This window comes from Salvelinus namaycush, chromosome 5 (assembly GCF_016432855.1).
Source record: "Salvelinus namaycush isolate Seneca chromosome 5, SaNama_1.0, whole genome shotgun sequence".
NCBI lineage: Eukaryota > Metazoa > Chordata > Actinopteri > Salmoniformes > Salmonidae > Salvelinus > Salvelinus namaycush.
Window position 1 is genome coordinate 10557002 of NC_052311.1, and position 19620 is coordinate 10576621.

Consider the following 19620-nt stretch of genomic DNA (forward strand, 5'->3'; position numbering starts at 1 on the left):
TTACAGACAGATTATTTCACTTATATTTCACTGTATCACAATTCCAGTGGGTCAGAAGTTTACATACACTAAGTTGACTGTGCCTTTAAACAGCTTAGAAAATTCCAGAAAATAGTGTAATGGCTTTAGAAGCTTCTGATAGGCTAATTGACATCATTTTAGTCAATTGGAGGTGTACCTGTGGATGTATTTCAAGGCCTACCTTCAAACTCAGTGCCTCTTTGCTTGACATCATGGGAAAGTGTAAAGAAATCAACCAAGACCTCAGAAAAAAAATTGTAGACCTCCACAAGTCTGGTTCATCCTTGGGAGCAATTTCCAAATGCCTGAAGGTACCACGTTCATCTGTACAAACAACAGTACGCAGGTATAAACACCATGGGACCATGTAGCTGTCATAGCGCTCAGGAAGGAGACGCGTTCTGTCTCCTAGAGATGAACGTACTTTGGTGCAAAAAGTGCAAATCAATCTCAGAACAACAGCAAAGGACCTTGTGAAGATGCTGGAGGAAACAGGTACAAAAGTATCTATATCCACAGTAAAACGAGTCCTATATCGACATGACCTGAAAGGCCGCTCAGCAAGGAAGAAGCCACTGCTCCAAAACCGCCATAAAAAAGCCAGACTACGGTATGCAACTGCACATGGGGACAAAGATCGTACTTTTTGGAGAAATGTCCTCTGGTCTGATGAAACAAAAATATAACTATTTGGCCATAATGACCATCTTTATGTTTGGAGGAAAAAGGGGGAGGCTTGCAAGTTGAAGAACACCATCCCAACCGTGAAGCACGGTGATGGTAGCATCATGTTGTGGGTGTGCTTTGCTGCTGGAGGGACTGGTGCACTTCACAAAATAGATGGCATCATGAGGTAGGAAAATGACGTGGATATATTGAAGCAACATCTCAAGACATCAGTCAGGAAGTTAAAGCTTGGTCGCAAATGGGTCTTCCAAATGGACAATGACCCCAAGCATACTTCCAAAGTTGTTGCAAAATTGCTTAAGGACAACAAAGTCAAGGTATTGGAGTGGCCATCACAAAGCCCTGACCTCAATCCTATAGAAAATTTGTGGGCAGAACTGAAAAATCGTGTCCGAGTAAGGAGGCCTACAAACCGGACTCAGTTGCACCAGCTCTGTCAGGAGGAATGGGCCAAAATTCACCCAACTTATTGTGGGAAGCTTGTGGAAGGCTACCTGAAACGTTTGACCCAAGTTAAACAATTTAAAAGCAATGCTACCAAATACTAATTGAGTGTATGTAAACTTCTGACCCACTGGGAATGTGATGAAATAAATAAAAGCTGAAATAAATCATTCTCTCTACTATTATTCTGACATTTCACATTCTTAAAATCAAGTGGTGATCCTAACTGACCTAAGACAGGGAATTTTTACTAGGACTAAATGTCAGGAATTGTGAAAAATATCCGACTTCAACTGTACGTTCTGATATACCACGGCTGTCAGTAAATCAGCATTCAGTGCTCGAACCACCCAGTATATAATATTCTACACAGCCTTTTTTCCCCAAGTACTGTACTTCGTTTTGTCAAACTCTCCATTCTCTTCAATATCTGTCCTACTTTTTCTCTCCTCTCCTCTCCTCTCCTCTCCTCTCCTCTCCTCTCCTCTCCTCTCCTCTCCTCTCCTCTCCTCTCCTCTCCTCCCCCCCCCCCCCCTCCCCCCTCCTCCTCTTCTCTCACAATCACAGTCTCTTTCACACACACACACACACACACACACACACACACACACACACACACACACACACACACACACACACACACACACACACACACACACACACACACACACATGTTTTCACTTGCACATACTCTCACACACCCTCAAACCATACCATACCATACCATAATGGGCTAGAGTAGTTTGGTGGTGGGACTAGGGCAGTGCATTGGACAGGACATTCCTTGTATTGGTAAAAGAACAGTGTGGGTTAGTTCCCTGTAGAGCTAATCCAACCGTAGTGAACCTGGAGCAGTGACCTGACCTGGTTAGCCCTTTAGCTCAGTGGGCTACGGGCTGTCTCTGACAGTGTGGAATACCCCCAAAACCTCAGAGACACATGACTAGTTGGGGGCTGCGGAGCCTAAAGTGATGGTGTGTGTGTGTGCACGTGTGTGTCCGTGTGTGTGTGTGTGTGTGTGTGATGAATTAGCCTGATTCACGGTTTAGGTGATAGGGGCAGTCAGGAGGTAGTAGGGGACAGTTAGAGGGTGATGGATAGAAGGCAGAAAGAAACAGAGAGAGAGAGAGAAAGAAGGAAAGAAAGAAAGAAAAAGAAAAAAGAGAGAGTGAGCAGAAGGCCTACTTTCCTGATCTAGGCCACTATCTGTGTTAGCACTGGTGGGGCTTCATGAGGCTCTGTAGATCCTGCAGAACATTACCTTTATGTGTGTGTGTGTGTGTGTGTGTGTGTGTGTGTGTGTGTGTGTGTGTGTGTGCGTGCACGCACAAGTGTGTTTCTGTGTTGCCGCAACTTTATCTGTATGTGTGTATTTCTGTCTCTGTATTTCTTTGTTTGTGTATGTGTGTGCATACGTGGATGTACAGTTGAAGTTGGAAGTTTTACATACACCTTCCAAATACATTTAAACTCCGTTTTTCACAATTCCTGACATTTAACCCCCACAACATGATGCTGCCACCCCCGTGCTTCACGGTTGGGATGGTGTTCTTCGACTTGCAAGCGTCCCCCTTTTTCCTCCAAACATAACGATGGTCATTATGGCCAAACAGTTCTATTTTTGTTTCATCAAACCAGAGGACATTTCTCCAAAAAGTACGATCTTTGTCCCCATGTGCAGTTGCAAACCGTAGTCTGGCTTTTTTTATGGCGGTTTTGGAGCAGTGGCTTCTTCCTTGCTGAGCGGCCTTTCAGGTTTTGTCAATATAGGACTCGTTTTACTGTGGATATAGATACTTTGTACCTGTTTCCTCCAGCATCTTCACAAGGTTCTTTGCTGTTGTTCTGAGATTGATTTGCACTTTTCGCACCAAAGTACGTTAATCTCTAGGAGACAGAACGCGTCTCCTTCCTGAGCACTATGACAGCTGCGTGGTCCCATGGTGTTTATACTTGCTTACTATTGTTTGTACAGATGAACGTGGTACCTTCAGGCATTTGGAAATTGCTCCCAAGGATGAACCAGACTTGTGGAGGTCTACAATTTTTTTTCTGAGGTCTTGGTTGATTTCTTTACACTTTCCCATGATGTCAAGCAAAGAGGCACTGAGTTTGAAGTTAGGCCTTGAAATACATCCACAGGTACACCTCCAATTGACTAAAGTGATGTCAATTAGCCTATCAGAAGCTTCTAAAGCCATGATATCATTTTCTGGAATTTTCCAAGCTGTTTAAAGGCACAGTAATCTTAGTGTATGTTAACTTCTGACCCACTGGAATTGTGATACAGTGAATTATAAGTGAAATAATCTGTCTGTAAACATTTGTTGGAAAAATGACTTGTGTCATGCACAAAGTAGATGTCCTAACCGACTTGCCAAAACTATAGTTTGTTATCAAGAAATTTGTGGAGTGGTTGAAAAACGAGTTTTAATGACTCCAACCTAAGTGTATGTAAACTTCCGACTTCAACTGTATGTGTGTTCGTGTCTCAGTGTGTGTATGGGCTTTTGCCTTGGCGCCTGTGTGTGTGAGTCCTCACGTGCAGCTGGGAGCTCTTGCTTTATCACTCTCCTCATCAGTCATCTCCAGCAGTGCCCTAAGGGCCTTCATTATGTAAGAGAAACACCGCTGCAAAGCGCCGACCGGCAGCTCAGCCATAGCTATGCAGAAATAAAGCCTGTTAGGCCACCTATAACACAGACAGTACATTCAAGTTTAAAGTTTTATTAGTCGTATATACGGGATACGCATGGTACACATCGTCCAATGAAATGCTTACTTCTCGAAAATGCAACAACACTAAAGAAATAAGAAATACTAAATAAGAAATACTAAAAGATGGCCTACACACAATACCTGTAACGGCTGTCAATGTCGTTCTCCTCCTCAGACGAGGAGGAGCATGGATCGGACCAAGATGCGGATTGGTAAGTGTTCATTATTTAATGGCAAACCAACAAACACTACAAATTAACAAAATAACAAACGTGACTAACCTGCAACAGTCCTGTGTGGCCCAAACGCTGACACAGGAACAAACACCCACAAACCACCAGTGAAACCCTGGCTGCCTTAGTATGACTCTCAATCAGAGACAAACGATACACACCTGTCTCTGATTGAGAATCATACCAGGCCGAACACAAAACCCCACATAGAAATAGAAACCTAGACCAACCCACCCAATTCACGCCCTGACCAACTAAAACAAATACATAACAAAGGAAAACAGGTCAGGAACGTGACAGAACCCCCCCCTTAAGGTGCGAACTCCGGGCGCACCAGCACAAAGTCTAGGGGAGGGTCTGGGTGGGCGTCTGTCCACGGTGGCGGCTCTGGCGCTGGTCGTGGTCCCCACCCCACCATAGTCAACCCCCGCTTCCGTGGCCTCCTCCCAATATTCACCCTCCATGTCAATCCCGCTATTCCAAAAGGCAGTAACAGACTGAGGGGTAGCAGTTGACTGAGGGGCAGCACCAGGATAAGGGGCAGCACCAGGATAAGGGGCAGCACCAGGATGAGTGGCAGCTCCGGACTGAGTGGCAGCTCATGACTGGAGGGCAGCTCATGACTGGAGGGCAGCTCATGACTGGAGGGCAGCTCATGACTGGAGGGCAGCTCATGACTGGAGGGCAGCTCATGGCTGGAGGGCAGCTCATGGCTGGAGGGCAGCTCATGACTGGAGGGCAGCTCATGACTGAAGGGCAGCTCCTGACTGAAGGGCAGCTCCTGACTGAAGGGCAGCTCCTGACTGGCTGGCGGATCTGGCAGCTCCTGACTGGCTGGCGGATCTGGCAGCTCCTGACTGGCTGGCGGATCTGGCAGCTCCTGACTGGCTGGCGGATCTGGCAGCTCCTGACTGGCTGGCGGATCTGGCAGCTCCTGACTGGCTGGCGTCTCTGGCAGCTCCTGACTGGCTGGCGTCTCTGGCAGCTCCTGACTGGCTGGCGTCTCTGGCAGCTCCTGACTGGCTGGCGTCTCTGGCAGCTCCTGACTGGCTGGCGTCTCTGGCAGCTCCTGACTGACGGACGGCTCTAATGGCTCGGGACAGACGGGCGGCTCTGAAGGCTCGTGGCAGACGGATGGCTCAGATGGCGCTGGGCAGACGGATGGCTCAGACGGCGCTGGGCAGACGGATGGCTCAGACGGCGCTGGGCAGACGGATGGCTCAGACGGCGCTGGGCAGACGGATGGCTCAGACGGCGCTGGGCAGGCAGGCAGTTCAGACGGCGCTGGACAGACGAGCAGTGCAGGCGGCGTTGGGCAGACGGCCGACTCTGACCTGCTGAGGCGCACAGTAGGCCTGGTGCGTGGTACCGGAACTGGAGGCACTGAGCTGGAGACACGCACCATAGGGAGAGTGCGTGGAGGAGGAACAGGGCTCTGGAAACGCACTGGAAGCCTGGTGCGTGGAGTAGGCACTGGTGGTACTGAGCTGGGGTGGGAAGGTGGCGCCGGATATGCCGGACCGTGAAGGAGGACACGCGCTCTTGAGCACCAAGCCTCCCCAACCTTACCAGGTTGAGTGGTCCCCGTAGCCCTGCCAGTGCGGCGAGGTGGAATAACCCGCACTGGGCTATGCAGGCGAACCGGGGACACCACCTGTAAGGCTGGTGCCATGTACGCCGGCCCGAGGAGACGTACTGGAGGCCAGATACGTTGGGCCGGCTTCATGGCATCCGGCTCGATGCCCAACCTAGCCCTACCAGTGCGGCAAGGTGGAATAGCCCGCACTGGGCTAAGCACGCGTACTGGGGACACCGTGCGCTTTACCGCATAACACGGTGTCTGACCAGTACGACGCCCTCTCACTCCACGGTAAGCCCGGGGAGTTGGCTCAGGTAACCAACCCGGCTTCGCCACACTCCCCTTTAGCCCCCCCCCAAGAAATTTTTGGGTGAGCCTCTCGGGCTTCCAGCCGCTCTGCCTTGCTTTAGCCTCATACAACCTCCTCTCCGCTTTCGCTGCCTCCAGCTCCGCTTTGGGGCGGCGACACTCCACTGGCTCTGCCCAGGGTCCTTTACCGTCCAGGATCTCCTCCCAAGTCCATTCCTCTTTTCCCCATTGCTGTTGTTCTCTCCGTCCTTCTCCAATCCGCTTGGTCCTGGTTTGGTGGGTGTTTCTGTAACGGCTGTCAATGTCGTTCTCCTCCTCAGACGAGGAGGAGCATGGATCGGACCAAGATGCGGATTGGTAAGTGTTCATTATTTAATGGCAAACCAACAAACACTACAAATTAACAAAATAACAAACGTGACTAACCTGCAACAGTCCTGTGTGGCCCAAACGCTGACACAGGAACAAACACCCACAAACCACCAGTGAAACCCTGGCTGCCTTAGTATGACTCTCAATCAGAGACAAACGATACACACCTGTCTCTGATTGAGAATCATACCAGGCCGAACACAAAACCCCACATAGAAATAGAAACCTAGACCAACCCACCCAATTCACGCCCTGACCAACTAAAACAAATACATAACAAAGGAAAACAGGTCAGGAACGTGACAATACCCCATAAAGTGGAATTATGTTTTTTTAGAAATGTGTACAAAGGAATGCAAAATTTAAAGCTGAAATGTCTTGAGTCAATAAGTATTCAACGCCTTTGTTATGGCAAGCCTAAATAAGTTCAACATAAAAAAATGTGCTTAACAAGTCACATAATACTTTGCATATACTCATTGTGCAATACTGGTGTTAAATATGATTTCTGAATGACTACCTTATCTCAGTACCCCACACATACAATTATCTGTAAGGTTCCTTATTGGAGCAGTGAACTTAAAACACAGATTCAACCACAAAGACCAGGGAGGTTTTCCAATGCCTTGCAAAGCGTTTCACTGATCACTGCATTGTTGGGAGCTTGCAAGAAAGACATTTCACTGTACTTGTGCACGTGACATTCAAAGGTGAAACTTGAAACCTATTGGTAGATGGGTAAAAATAAAAAAGAAGACGTTGAATATCCCTTTGAGCAAGGTGAAGTTGATAATTAGACTTTGGATGGTGTATCAATACACGACAAAGATTCAGGTGTCCTTCCTAACTCAGTTGCAGGAGAGGAAGGAAACCGCTCAGAGATTTCACCATGAGGCCAATGGTGACTTTAAAACAGTTACAGAGTTTAATGGCTGTGATAGGAGAAAACTGAGGATGGATCAACAACATTGTAGTTACTCAACAATACTAACCTAAATGACAGAGTGAAAAGAAGGAAACCTGTACAGCAGGGGTGTCAAACTCAATCCACAGAGGGCCGAGTGTCTGGGTATTTTCGTTTTTTCCTCTCAGTTAAGACGTAGACAACCAGGTGAGGGGAGTTCCTTACTAATTAGTGACCTTAATTCATCAATAAAGTACAATTTTGGAGGCAAAATCCGCAGACACTTGGCCCTCTGTTGAATGAGTTTGATAAAAGTGCTGTGCAGAATAATATTCCAAAATATGCATCCTGTTTGCAATAAGGCCCTAAAGTAAAACTGCAAAATACAAAGCATTATGTTTGGGGCAAATCCAACATATCACATCAATGAGTACCATTCTCCATAATTTCAAGCACGGTGGTGGCTAAATCAAGGTTATGGGTATGCTTATTGTCAAGGACTAGGGAGTTTTTAAGGATAAAAAGAAAAGGAATAGAGCTAAGCACCGGCAAAATCCAAGAGGAAAACATGGTTCAGTCGGCTTTCCAACAGACACTGGGCGACAAATTTTTCTGAGTAGCCTATTTACAGTTTTGACTTTAATCTGCTTGAAAATCTATGGCAAGACATGAAAATGGCTGTCTAGCAATGATTAACAACCAACTTGACAGAGCTTGAAGAATTTAAAAAAAGAATGTGCAAATTTTACCAAGAAAGACTCACACCTTTAATCGCTGCCAAAGGTGATTCGAACATGTATTATAAACTGGGTGGTTCGAGCCCTGAATGCTGATTGGCTGACAGCCATGGTATATCAGACTGTATATCATGGGTATGACAAAATATTTATTTTTACTGCTCTAATTACGTTGGTAGCAAGTTTATAATAGCAATAAGGAACCTCAGGGGTTTGTGGTATATGGCAAATTTCAAGGCTAAGGGCTGTATCCAGGCACTATGTGTTGCGTTGTGCCTAAGAACAGCCCTTAGCCATGGTATATTGGCCATATACCACACCTCCTCATGCCTTAGTGTTTAATTGACTCAGGGGTGTGAATAGTTATGTCAATTAGATATTTCTGTATTTCATTTTCAATAAATTTGCTAACATTTCTAAAAACATGTTTTCACTTTGTCATTATGGTGTATTGTGTGTAGATGGGTGAGAAAAATATAATATTTAATACATTTTGAATTCAGGCTGTAAGAAAAAAGAAGAAACCCACACACTGCTCTTGCTAGTATCGCTACTCTTTATTAAGCTTCACGTATCGGCCTCAAGTCCTTCGTCAGAGCTTTTGTGAGTGTTTTTTTATTTGCACCCTTATGTAGATTTTGCTCCATCCACATCCGTTCAATGCATCGAATGGGGTTGGAGTCTAGGTAAAATAAACACCTGTTACCAAATATAACAGTGTGCATTTCATAAGTATTCTAATAAAGTGTGTACCTTTTGAATTTTGAATTCAGGCTGTAACACAACAAATTGTCAAATAAGTCAAGGGGTATGAATCCTTTCAGAAGGCACTGCAGTCCAATATTTACACATGTAAAGTGAAAGGTGGGATGGGGGGCAGTGTATAAACTGAGCAGTAGAAAAAAAATTCTGGTAGCAGCAGTTGTGATGTGTTTGTAGCATGAATGTACAGTATATGTGTGTGTGTGTGTCTGTGTGGGTGTGTGCTAAGGTGCGGAGAATGATGGCTTGTTGGTATCAGACCTCATGCTCCGATACCGTCTGCCCAAACACATACACTGTGTACATACAGTACATGTACATTGCAGACACACACAGGAAGCAAGCCAGGTAGGTAGGTAGATACAGTATATAGGTATGTAGATAGACATATAGATATATAGGTATATAGATAGATAGATAGACAGACACAGACAGACAGACAGACAGACAGACAGACAGACAGACAGACAGACAGACAGACAGACAGACAGACAGACAGACAGACAGACAGACAGACAGACAGACAGACAGACAGACAGACAGACAGACAGACAGACAGACAGACAGACAGACAGACGGGTGGGTGGGTGGGTAGATATATATATATGTAGGTAGGTAGGTAGGTAGGTAGGTAGGTAGGTAGGTAGGTAGGTAGGTAGGTAGGTAGGTAGGTAGGTAGGTAGGTAGGTAGGTAGGTAGGTAGGTAGGTAGATAGGTCGGTAGGTCGATAGATAGGTAGGTAGGTAGTTGGGTAGGTAGGTAGGTAGGTAGGTAGGTAAGTAGATAGGTAGATAGATAGATATATAGACAGATAACGTAGTTTCCCTGTATCCTGCTGCGTCCTGTACAGTATATGATGTGAATTACATTTTTTTTTCCTTTTTCTCACCCTGTCTCCCTGTCTCCCCCATCTCTCTCCACCATCTCTCTCTCCATCCCCATCTTTCCCCATCTCTCTTTCCATCCCCATCTCTCCCCATCTCTCTCCATCCCCATCTCTCCCCATCTCTCTCTCCATCCCTATCTCCCCCATCTCTCTCTCCATCCCCATCTCTCTCTCCATCCCCATCTCTCCCCATCTCTTTCTCCATCCCCATCTCTCCATCCCCATCTCTCTCGCCATCCCCATCTCTCCCCATCTCTCTCTCCATCCCCATCTCTCCATCCCCATCTCTCTCTCCATCCCCATCTCTCCCCATCTCTCTCTCCGTCCCCATCTCTTCCCCATCTCTCTCTCCATTCCCATCTCTCCCATTTCTCTCTCCATACATATCTCTCAACCATCTCTCTCTCCATCCCCATCTCTCCCCAATTTCTCTCTCCATCCCCATCTCTCCCCCATCTCTCTCTCCATCCCTATCTCCCCCATCTCTCTCTCCATCCCCATCTCTCTCCCCATCCCCATCTCTCCCCATCTCTCTCTCCATCCCCATCTCTCCATCCCCATCTCTCTCTCCATCCCCATCTCTCCCCATCTCTCTCTCCGTCCCCATCTCTTCCCCAACTCTCTCTCCATTCCCATCTCTCTCCCATTTCTCTCTCCATACATATCTCTCAACCATCTCTCTCTCCATCCCCATCTCTCCCTCATCTCTCTCTACATCCCCATCTCTCCCCATCTCTCCCCATATCGCTCTCCATCCCCATCTCTCCCCCATATCTCCCCCATATCTCTCTCCATCCCCATCCCTCCCCATCTCTCTCTCCATTCCCATCTCTCCCGATCTCTCTCTCCTCCATCTCTCCCCATCTCTCTCTCCATCCCCATCTCTCCCCCATCTCTCTCTCCATCCCCATCCCCCCCATCTTTCTCTCCATCCCAATCCCTCCCCCATCTCTTTATCCCCTCATCTATCCCCCATCTCTCTCTCCATCCCCATATCTCCCCTATCTCTCTCTCATCCCCATCCCTCCCCCATCTCTCTCTCCATCCCCATCTCTCCCCCATCTCTCCCCATCTCTCTCTCCATCCCCATATCTCCGTCCCCATCTCTCCCCCATCTCTCTCTCTCCATCCCCATCTCTCCATCCCCATCTCTCTCTCCATCCCCATCTGTCCCCCATCTCTCACCCCATCTTCATCTCTCCCCCATCTCTCTCTCCATCCCCATCTCCCCCATCTCTCTCTCCATCCCCAACTCTCCCCATCTCTCTCTCATCCCCATCTCTCGTCCATATCTCTTTCCATTCCCATCTCTCCATTCCCATCTCTCTCTCCATCCCTATATCTCCCCCATTTCTCTCTCCATCAATCTCTCTCTCCCTTTTCCCCCTTCTCCCATTCCTCTCCTCTTCCTAGCGGTCCCCTTCCCTCTGAGCCACAGGCTCTCCATGAAGGAGGTGTTTGACTGTGAGGGGAAGCCCAGAGTAGACCTGCTAAAAGCCCACCTCACCAAGGAGGGTCGTCTGGAGGAGGTGGTGGCCCTACGTATCATCAATGAGGGAGGCGCCATCCTGCGCCAGGAGAGGACCATGCTGGATATAGAGGCCCCAGTCACAGGTGAGGAGGGAGGGGAGGGAGAGGGGGAGAGGAGGAGAGTGGGGCGGATGGATAGGACCATGCTGGATATAGAGGCCGATGGAGAGAGATATGGGGATGGAGATTCAGAGAGAAGGAGAGAAAGGAAAAGAGTTGTGCTGCTGCCTATAACCCACATTTAAAGACAACCAGCTACTGGGTATCTTTGGCATGCGAATGGTATCTGTAAGATAATTCTATGACTGCACACATCCCACACACACAGTGAGAGAAGAGAAGGTAGCTACCTGGCCACTTTTTAGTTTTAAGCTAAAATACTGCTAGTCCCTAGAGAGAAGAGGTGGTAGGTAGGCCACAGGCAGGCTAAAGACACACACAGTCACACATACATAGCAGCCATTACGCTTCATCTCGCTAACGCTTTATGCTGTCTGTTCTGTAGGAACATATGACAGACATTAAGGAGAGAGTGTAGTGGTGGTAGTGCCACTGTCAGAGTAGTGCTTTTCTGATTTGATAATCGACAGTCACTTGAAAGAGAAAGGCTTGTTGGTTACCTTTCTACTTTGTTGTCACTTCCAGAGACTGTTTGGAAATATATGCAGGTTGTCATCTATTGTAAAAGGACAGTAAAACTAGACGCAACTAAAGTAATAGGAATGTGATTCTGTAGTACTGATGTTGTCTGTTTAACAGTGTTGTGTTTGAGGTTGTATGTTAGTCTAACCATAGAGACCCTTCTAATTACTAGAAGGATTTCAATTCCTAATTCTATGAGTGTAACGTTGTTTCAACATTGTGTTTCAGTGTGTGGAGATGTCCACGGTCAGTTCTTTGACCTGATGAAGCTGTTTGAGGTGGGCGGTTCCCCCGCGACGACACGCTACCTCTTCCTAGGGGACTACGTGGACCGGGGCTACTTCAGCATTGAGGTGAGGGCACACGACAGTACCTAGTGCACACTACCTAGAGCACAATAGTCCACACTAAACTCATTAAAAAAAAGTTCCAAAAGGGTGCTTTGGCTGTCCCCATAGGATAACCCTTTTTCCCCCTGGGTTCTACCTGGGCACAGCCAAAAAACCCTTTAAGGTTCTAGATAGCACCTTTTTTTCTAAGAGTGTAACTACTGCATACTACCTGGGGACACAATACCTACTGCATACTACCTGGGGACACAATACCTACTGCATACTACTGTAACGGAATTCCTCCTCCTCTTCATACGAAGAGGAGGAGTAGTGATTCGACCAAAGTGCAGCGGGGTGTGAATTCATAATGATTTATTTGACAAGACAAAAACGAACTAACTTGAATAACTAACAAAATAACAAAACGGAGTAGACAGACCTGGACATGCGTACTTACATAAAACGAAGAACTCACGAACAGGAAAATGACTACACAAAAGAACGAACGTACAAACAAACCGAGACAGTCCCGTGTGGCGCGACAAACACAGACACAGGAGACAACCACCCACAAACAAACAGTGTGAAAACACCTACCTTAATATGATTCTCAATCAGAGGAGATGAAAACCACCTGCCTCTAATTGAGAACCATATCAGGTACCCAAAACCAACATAGAAACAGAAAACATAGACTGCCCACCCAAAACTCACGCCCTGACCAATTAAACACATACCAAACAACAGAAAACAGGTCAGGAACGTGACAGAACCCCCCCCTCAAGGTGCGAACTCCGGGCGCACCCCTACAACTCAAGGGGAGGGTCTGGGTGGGCATCTGTCCGCGGTGGCGGCTCCGGCGGTGGACGAGGACACCACTCCACCACTGTCTTTGTCCCCCTCCTTAGCGTCCTTTGAGTGGCGACCCTCGCCCCCGACCATGGTCCAGGAACCTTCACCAACGCTCCTCTAAAATAGAGGAGACAACTCAGGACAAAGAGGTAGCTCAGGACAAAAAGGTAGCTCCGGACAGAGAGGTAGCTTAGGACAGAGGGACAACTCTGTACTAATGGCAGCTCCGGACTGAGTGGCAGCTCCGGACTGAGTGGCAGCTCCGGACTGAGTGGCAGCTCCGGACTGAGTGGCAGCTCATGACTGGAGGGCAGCTCATGACTGGAGGGCAGCTCATGACTGGAGGGCAGCTCATGACTGTAGGGCAGCTCATGACTGGAGGGCAGCTCATGACTGGAGGGCAGCTCATGACTGGAGGGCAGCTCATGACTGTAGGGCAGCTCATGCCTGGAGGGCAGCTCATGACTGTAGGGCAGCTCTGGCAGCTCCTGACTGGCTGGCGGTTCTGGCAGCTCCTGACTGGCTGGCGGCTCTGGCAGCTCCTGACTGGCTGGCGGCTCTGGCAGCTCCTGACTGGCTGGCGGCTCTGGCAGCTCCTGACTGGCTGGCGGCTCTGGCAGCTCCTGACTGGCTGGCGGCTCTGGCAGCTCCTGACTGACGGACGGCTCTAGCGGCTCCTGACTGACGGACGGCTCTAATGGCTCGGGACAGACGGGCGGCTCTAATGGCTCGTGGCAGACGGATGGCTCAGAAGGCGCTGGGCAGACGGATGGCTCAGAAGGCGCTGGGCAGACGGATGGCTCAGAAGGCGCTGGGCAGACGGATGGCTCAGACGGCGCTGGGCAGACGGATGGCTCAGACGGCGCTGGGCAGACGGATGGCTCAGACGGCGCTGGGCAGACAGATGGCTCAGACGGCGCTGGGCAGACAGATGGCTCAGACGGCGCTGGGCAGACAGATGGCTCAGACGGCGCTGGGCAGACAGATGGCTCAGACGGCGCTGGGCAGACAGATGGCTCAGACGGTGCTGGGCAGACAGATGGCTCTGACCTGCTGAGGCGCACAGTAGGCCTGGTGCGTGGTGCCGAAACTGGAAGCACTGAGCTTGAGACACGCACCACAGGGAGAGTGCGTGGAGGAGGAACAGGGCTCTGGAGACGCACTGGAAGCCTGGTGCGTGGTGTAGGCACTGGTGGTACTGAGCTGGGGCGGGAAGGTGGCGCCGGATATACCGGACCGTGCAAGCGTACTGGCTCCTTTGAGCACTGAGCCTGCCCAACCTTACCTGGTTGCATGCTCCCCGTAGCCCGTCCAGTGCGGGGAGGTGGAATAACCCGCACTGGGCTGTGTTGGCGAACCGGGGACACCATGCGTAAGGCTGGTGCCATGTACACCGGCCCGAGGAGACGTACTGGAGGCCAGATATGTTGAGCCGGCTTCATGGCACTTGGCTCAATGCTCACTCTAGCCCTACCAGTGCGGGGAGGTGGAATAACCCGCACCGGGCTATGCACACGTACAGGAGACACCGTGCGCTCTACTGCGTAACACGGTGTCTGCCCGTACTCCCGCTCTCCACGGTTAGCCTGGGAAGTGGGCGCAGGTCTCCTACCTGCCCTAGACCCACTACCTCTTAGCCCCCCCCCAAGAAATTTTTGGGTTGTACTTGCGGGCTTTTCGGGCTTCCGTGCTAGACGCGTCCCCTCATAACGCCACTCCTGGGCTGTGGCTGCCTCCTTCTCCTCCCCAGAGCGACGATTAACTCCAACCTTCGCCCATGGTCCTTTTCCTTCTATGATCTCCTCCCAAGACCAGAAATCCTGCTTCGTGCGCTGTCCGTTAACCCGCTGCTTGATCTGGGTTTGGTGGGTGGTTCTGTAACGGAATTCCTCCTCCTCTTCATACGAAGAGGAGGAGTAGTGATTCGACCAAAGTGCAGCGGGGTGTGAATTCATAATGATTTATTTGACAAGACAAAAACGAACTAACTTGAATAACTAACAAAATAACAAAACGGAGTAGACAGACCTGGACATGCATACTTACATAAAACGAAGAACTCACGAACAGGAAAATGACTACACAAAAGAACGAACGTACAAACAAACCGAGACAGTCCCGTGTGGCGCGACAAACACAGACACAGGAGACAACCACCCACAAACAAACAGTGTGAAAACACCTACCTTAATATGATTCTCAATCAGAGGAGATGAAAACCACCTGCCTCTAATTGAGAACCATATCAGGTACCCAAAACCAACATAGAAACAGAAAACATAGACTGCCCACCCAAAACTCACGCCCTGACCAATTAAACACATACCAAACAACAGAAAACAGGTCAGGAACGTGACAACTACCTGGGGACACAATACCTACTGCATACTACATAGGGACACAATACCTACTGCATACTACATAGGGACACAATACCTACTGCATACTACCTGGGGACACAATGCCTACTGCATACTACATAGGGACACAATACCTACTGCATACTACATAGGGACACAATACCTACTGCATACTACATAGGGACACAATACCTACTGCATACTACCTGGGGACACAATACCTACTGCATACTACCTAGGGACACAATACCTACTGCATACTACATAGGGACACAATACCTACTGCATAGTACCTGGGGACACAATACCTACTGCATACTACATAGGGACACAATACCTACTGCATACTACCTAGGGACACAATACCTACTGCATACTACATAGGGACACAATACCTACTGCATACTACCTAGGGACACCATACCTACTGCATACTACCTAGGGACACAATACCTACTGCATACTACCTAGGGACACAATACCTACTGCATACTACCTGGGGACACAATACCTACTGCATACTACCTAGGGACACAATACCTACTGCATACTACATAGGGACACAATACCTACTGCATACTACCTAGGGACACCATACCTACTGCATACTACCTGGGGACACAATACCTACTGCATACTACATAGGGACACAATACCTACTGCATACTACCTAGGGACACAATACCTACTGCATACTACCTAGGGACACAATACCTACTGCATACTACCTAGGGACACAATACCTACTGCATACTACCTGGGGACACAATACCTACTGCATACTACCTGGGGACACACTACTTAGTGCACACCGGCTACTGCATATTTACCTAGAGGCACACTACTTTCTGCATACTAGGAAGTGTTGAACAAGGTTGCTTTGAATCTAGGACTTCGAGCTTGAAGTCAAGTGAGTAGCTAACTGGTAATTTTGAGCCGTACTGTTACTAACAGATCTTTCTGTGTCCTCTCTCTCCTCTCTCAGTGTGTGTTGTATCTGTGGTCGTTGAAAATCCTCTACCCAAAGACGTTATTTCTTCTACGGGGAAACCATGAATGTAGACACTTGACAGAATATTTCACTTTCAAAACAGAATGTGAGTATTTGTGGTGTCTCCCTCTTCCTGTTCTCTCTCTTCCTGTATCCTCCCTCTACCTGTTCTCTCCCTCTTTCTATTCTCTCTCTCTTCCTGTATCCTCCCTCTACCTGTTCTCCCCCTCTTTCTATTCTCTCTCTCTTCCTGTATCCTCCCTCTACCTGTTCTCTCCCTCTTTCTGTTCTCTCTCTCTTCCTGTATCCTCCCTCTACCTGTTCTCTCCCTCTTTCTGTTCTCTCTCTCTTCCTGTATCCTCCCTCTACCTGTTCTCTCCCTCTTTCTGTTCTCTCTCTCTTCTTGTAGCCTCCCTCTACCCGTTCTCTCCCTCTTTCTGTTCTCTCTCTCTTCCTGTATCCTCCCTCTACCTGTTCTCTCCCTCTTTCTGTTCTCTCTCTCTTCTTGTATCCTCCCTCTACCTGTTCTCTCCCTCTTTCTGTTCTCTCTCTCTTCTTGTAGCCTCCCTCTACCTGTTCTCTCCCTCTTTCTGTTCTCTCTCTCTTCTTGTAGCCTCCCTCTACCTGTTCTCTCCCTCTTTCTATTCTCTCTCTCTTCTAGTAGCCTCCCTCTACCTGTTCTCTCCCTCTTTCTGTTCTCTCTCTCTTCCTGTATCCTCCCTCTACCTGTTCTCTCCCTCTTTCTGTTCTCTCTCTCTTCCTATATCCTCCCTTATTCCACCCTTTCTCCCCTCCTTCATACTAGCATCTTGTTGCACTCTATCCTCTCTCTCTTTCTCGTATACTTTTTCATCTCTCCTTTCTATGTTGTTCCATCTCTCTCATTACTTTCTCATCGAACACTAGTTCCATCTTCTCCATACATTCTCTCTCTCTCTCTCTCTCTCTCTCTCTCTCTCTCTCTCTCTCTCTCTCTCTCTCTCTCTCTCGCTCTCTCTCTCTCTTCCTCCCTCTCTTCCTCCCTCTCTTCCTCTCTCTCTTTCTCTCTCTCCTTCCCTCCCTCTCTCCCTCTCTCTCACTAACTCTCTCTCCCTCTCTCCCTCTCTCCTCCACTCTGTGTCTCCTCTGGTGTAGGATCACAGTGGCCTGTCAGAGAACAGATGATTAGTAGGAAATTAATTTGGCCTTAATGATTGGCCCAGGGACGTAGTCTGCTGTGTGTGATTGGCCAGAGGACGAGTAGGCTAATTTCCCCTGATGCTTATGGCGAATAGTGGTCGCCCTCAATTACCATATGCTATGTGTGTGTGTGCGTGTGTGTGTGTGAGAGAGAGAGAGGCTGGTGAACTGGTATTAATGAGCTCTCTCCACACTAGGCAGATGGAGAAGTTGACACACACTCACGAAAACACACATGTTCACACACACATGTACACACACACACACACACACACACACAGACACACACACACACACACACACACACAGACACACACACACACACACACACACACACACACACACACACACACACACACACACACACACACACACACACACACACACACACACACACACACACAAACACACACACATGTACACACACACACATGTCACATATGTCACACACACACACACACACACACACACACACACACACACACACACACACACACACACACACACACACACACACACACACACACACACACACACACACACACACACACACACACACACACACACACACACACACACACAGAACTAACCCCTAATCCTAATGTTAACCCTAACAACCTAAACCTAAAATAGCCTTTTTACAAGCGAGGACCAACAAAATGTCCTCACTTCTCTGAATTTTAGTTGGTTTACTATTCTTGTGAGGACTTCTGGTACTCACAAATACAGTAAAACGTGTACCCACACATACACACATACACACATGCACACACACATTGACACATACACAGCAAAGTTTGGCTACTGCCCTATTGTGCTTGGTTACTTCACTATGGTGTTTTGATTGAATCTCTCTCTTTCTCTGTGTCCCCCACTCCTTTCTCACTCCCTCTCTCTCTCTCTCTGCCCCCCTCCTCTCTCTCGTCTCCCCTCCCCCTCCTCAGGTAAGATAAAGTACTCTGAGCAGGTGTATGACTCGTGTATGGATGCGTTTGACTGCCTGCCGCTGGCTGCTCTGATGAACCAGCAGTTCCTGTGTGTCCATGGAGGGCTCTCGCCAGAGATCCACACGCTCGACGACATCAAAAAGGTTCAGAAACAACGCCCACTGTACTAGATATGTTTTTTTATAACACACAAATACAATTCCTCATATTTTCCAGTTAATGCCCTAGTTACCATGGCGATTCAACCCTCATTTCGATTTCACTTCCTGTACGGTACATCCTGCTGTTTCCAAGATGACATCTCTCTCTCTCTCTCTCTCTCTCTCTCTCTCTCTCTCTCTCTCTCTCTCTCTCTCTCTCTCTCTCTCTCTCTCTCTCTCTCTCTCTCTCCCTCCCCCTCTCTCTCTCTCTCTCTCCCTCCCTCTCTCTCTCTCTCTCTCTCTCTCTCTCTCTCTCTCTCTCTCTCTCTCTCTCTCTCTCTCTCTGTCTCTCTCTCTGTCTCTCTCTCTCTCTCTTTGACCCGGCAACATGTCACCAATCTTGCTGCTGTGATGGCACACTGTGGCATTTCACCCAGTAGATATGGGAGTTAAAATTGTATTGGTTTTCAAATTCTTTGTGGGTCTGTTTAATCTGAGGGAAATATGGGTCTCTAATATGGTCATACATTTGGCAGGAAGTTAGGAAGTGCAGCTCAGTTTCCACCTCATTTTGTGGGCAGTGTGCATATAGTCTGTCTTCTCTTGAGAGCCAGTTTTGCCTAAGGCGGCCTCTCTCAATAACAAGGTTATGCTCACTGAGTCTGTATATAGTCAAAGCTTTTCTTAAGTTTGGGTCAGTCACAGTGAACAGGTATTCTGCCACTATGTACTCTCTTTTTAAGGCCAGATACTATTCCAGCTTGCTCTGTTATTTGGTTAATTCTTTCCAATGTGTCAAGTAATTATCTTTTTGTTTTCTCGTGATTTGGTTGGGTCTAATTGTGTTGCTGTTGCTGTCCTTGGGCTCTGTGGGATCTGTTTGTGTTTGTGAACAGATCCCCAGGACCAGCTGCTTAGGGGACTCTTCTCCAGGTTTATTTCTCTGTAGGTGATGGCTTTGTTATGGAAGATTTGGGAATTGCTTCATTTTAGAT

The 19620-nt window shown here is 48.2% G+C and overlaps 1 protein-coding gene across 1 annotated transcript in view; it reads left to right on the forward strand.

Annotated features, from left to right (window-relative positions):
- The first annotated feature begins 2229 nt into the window (after positions 1 to 2229).
- LOC120047390 (serine/threonine-protein phosphatase 2B catalytic subunit alpha isoform-like) overlaps positions 2230 to 19620 on the forward strand; it is a 42105-nt gene continuing 24714 nt past the window's right edge. The window contains exons 1-5 of the mRNA XM_038992913.1: positions 2230 to 2242; positions 11066 to 11266; positions 12053 to 12177; positions 16354 to 16465; positions 18483 to 18628. Coding sequence (XP_038848841.1) covers positions 11098 to 11266; positions 12053 to 12177; positions 16354 to 16465; positions 18483 to 18628 — 552 coding nt within the window. The 5' untranslated portion in view covers positions 2230 to 2242; positions 11066 to 11097. The remainder of the gene's footprint in view (positions 2243 to 11065; positions 11267 to 12052; positions 12178 to 16353; positions 16466 to 18482; positions 18629 to 19620) is intronic.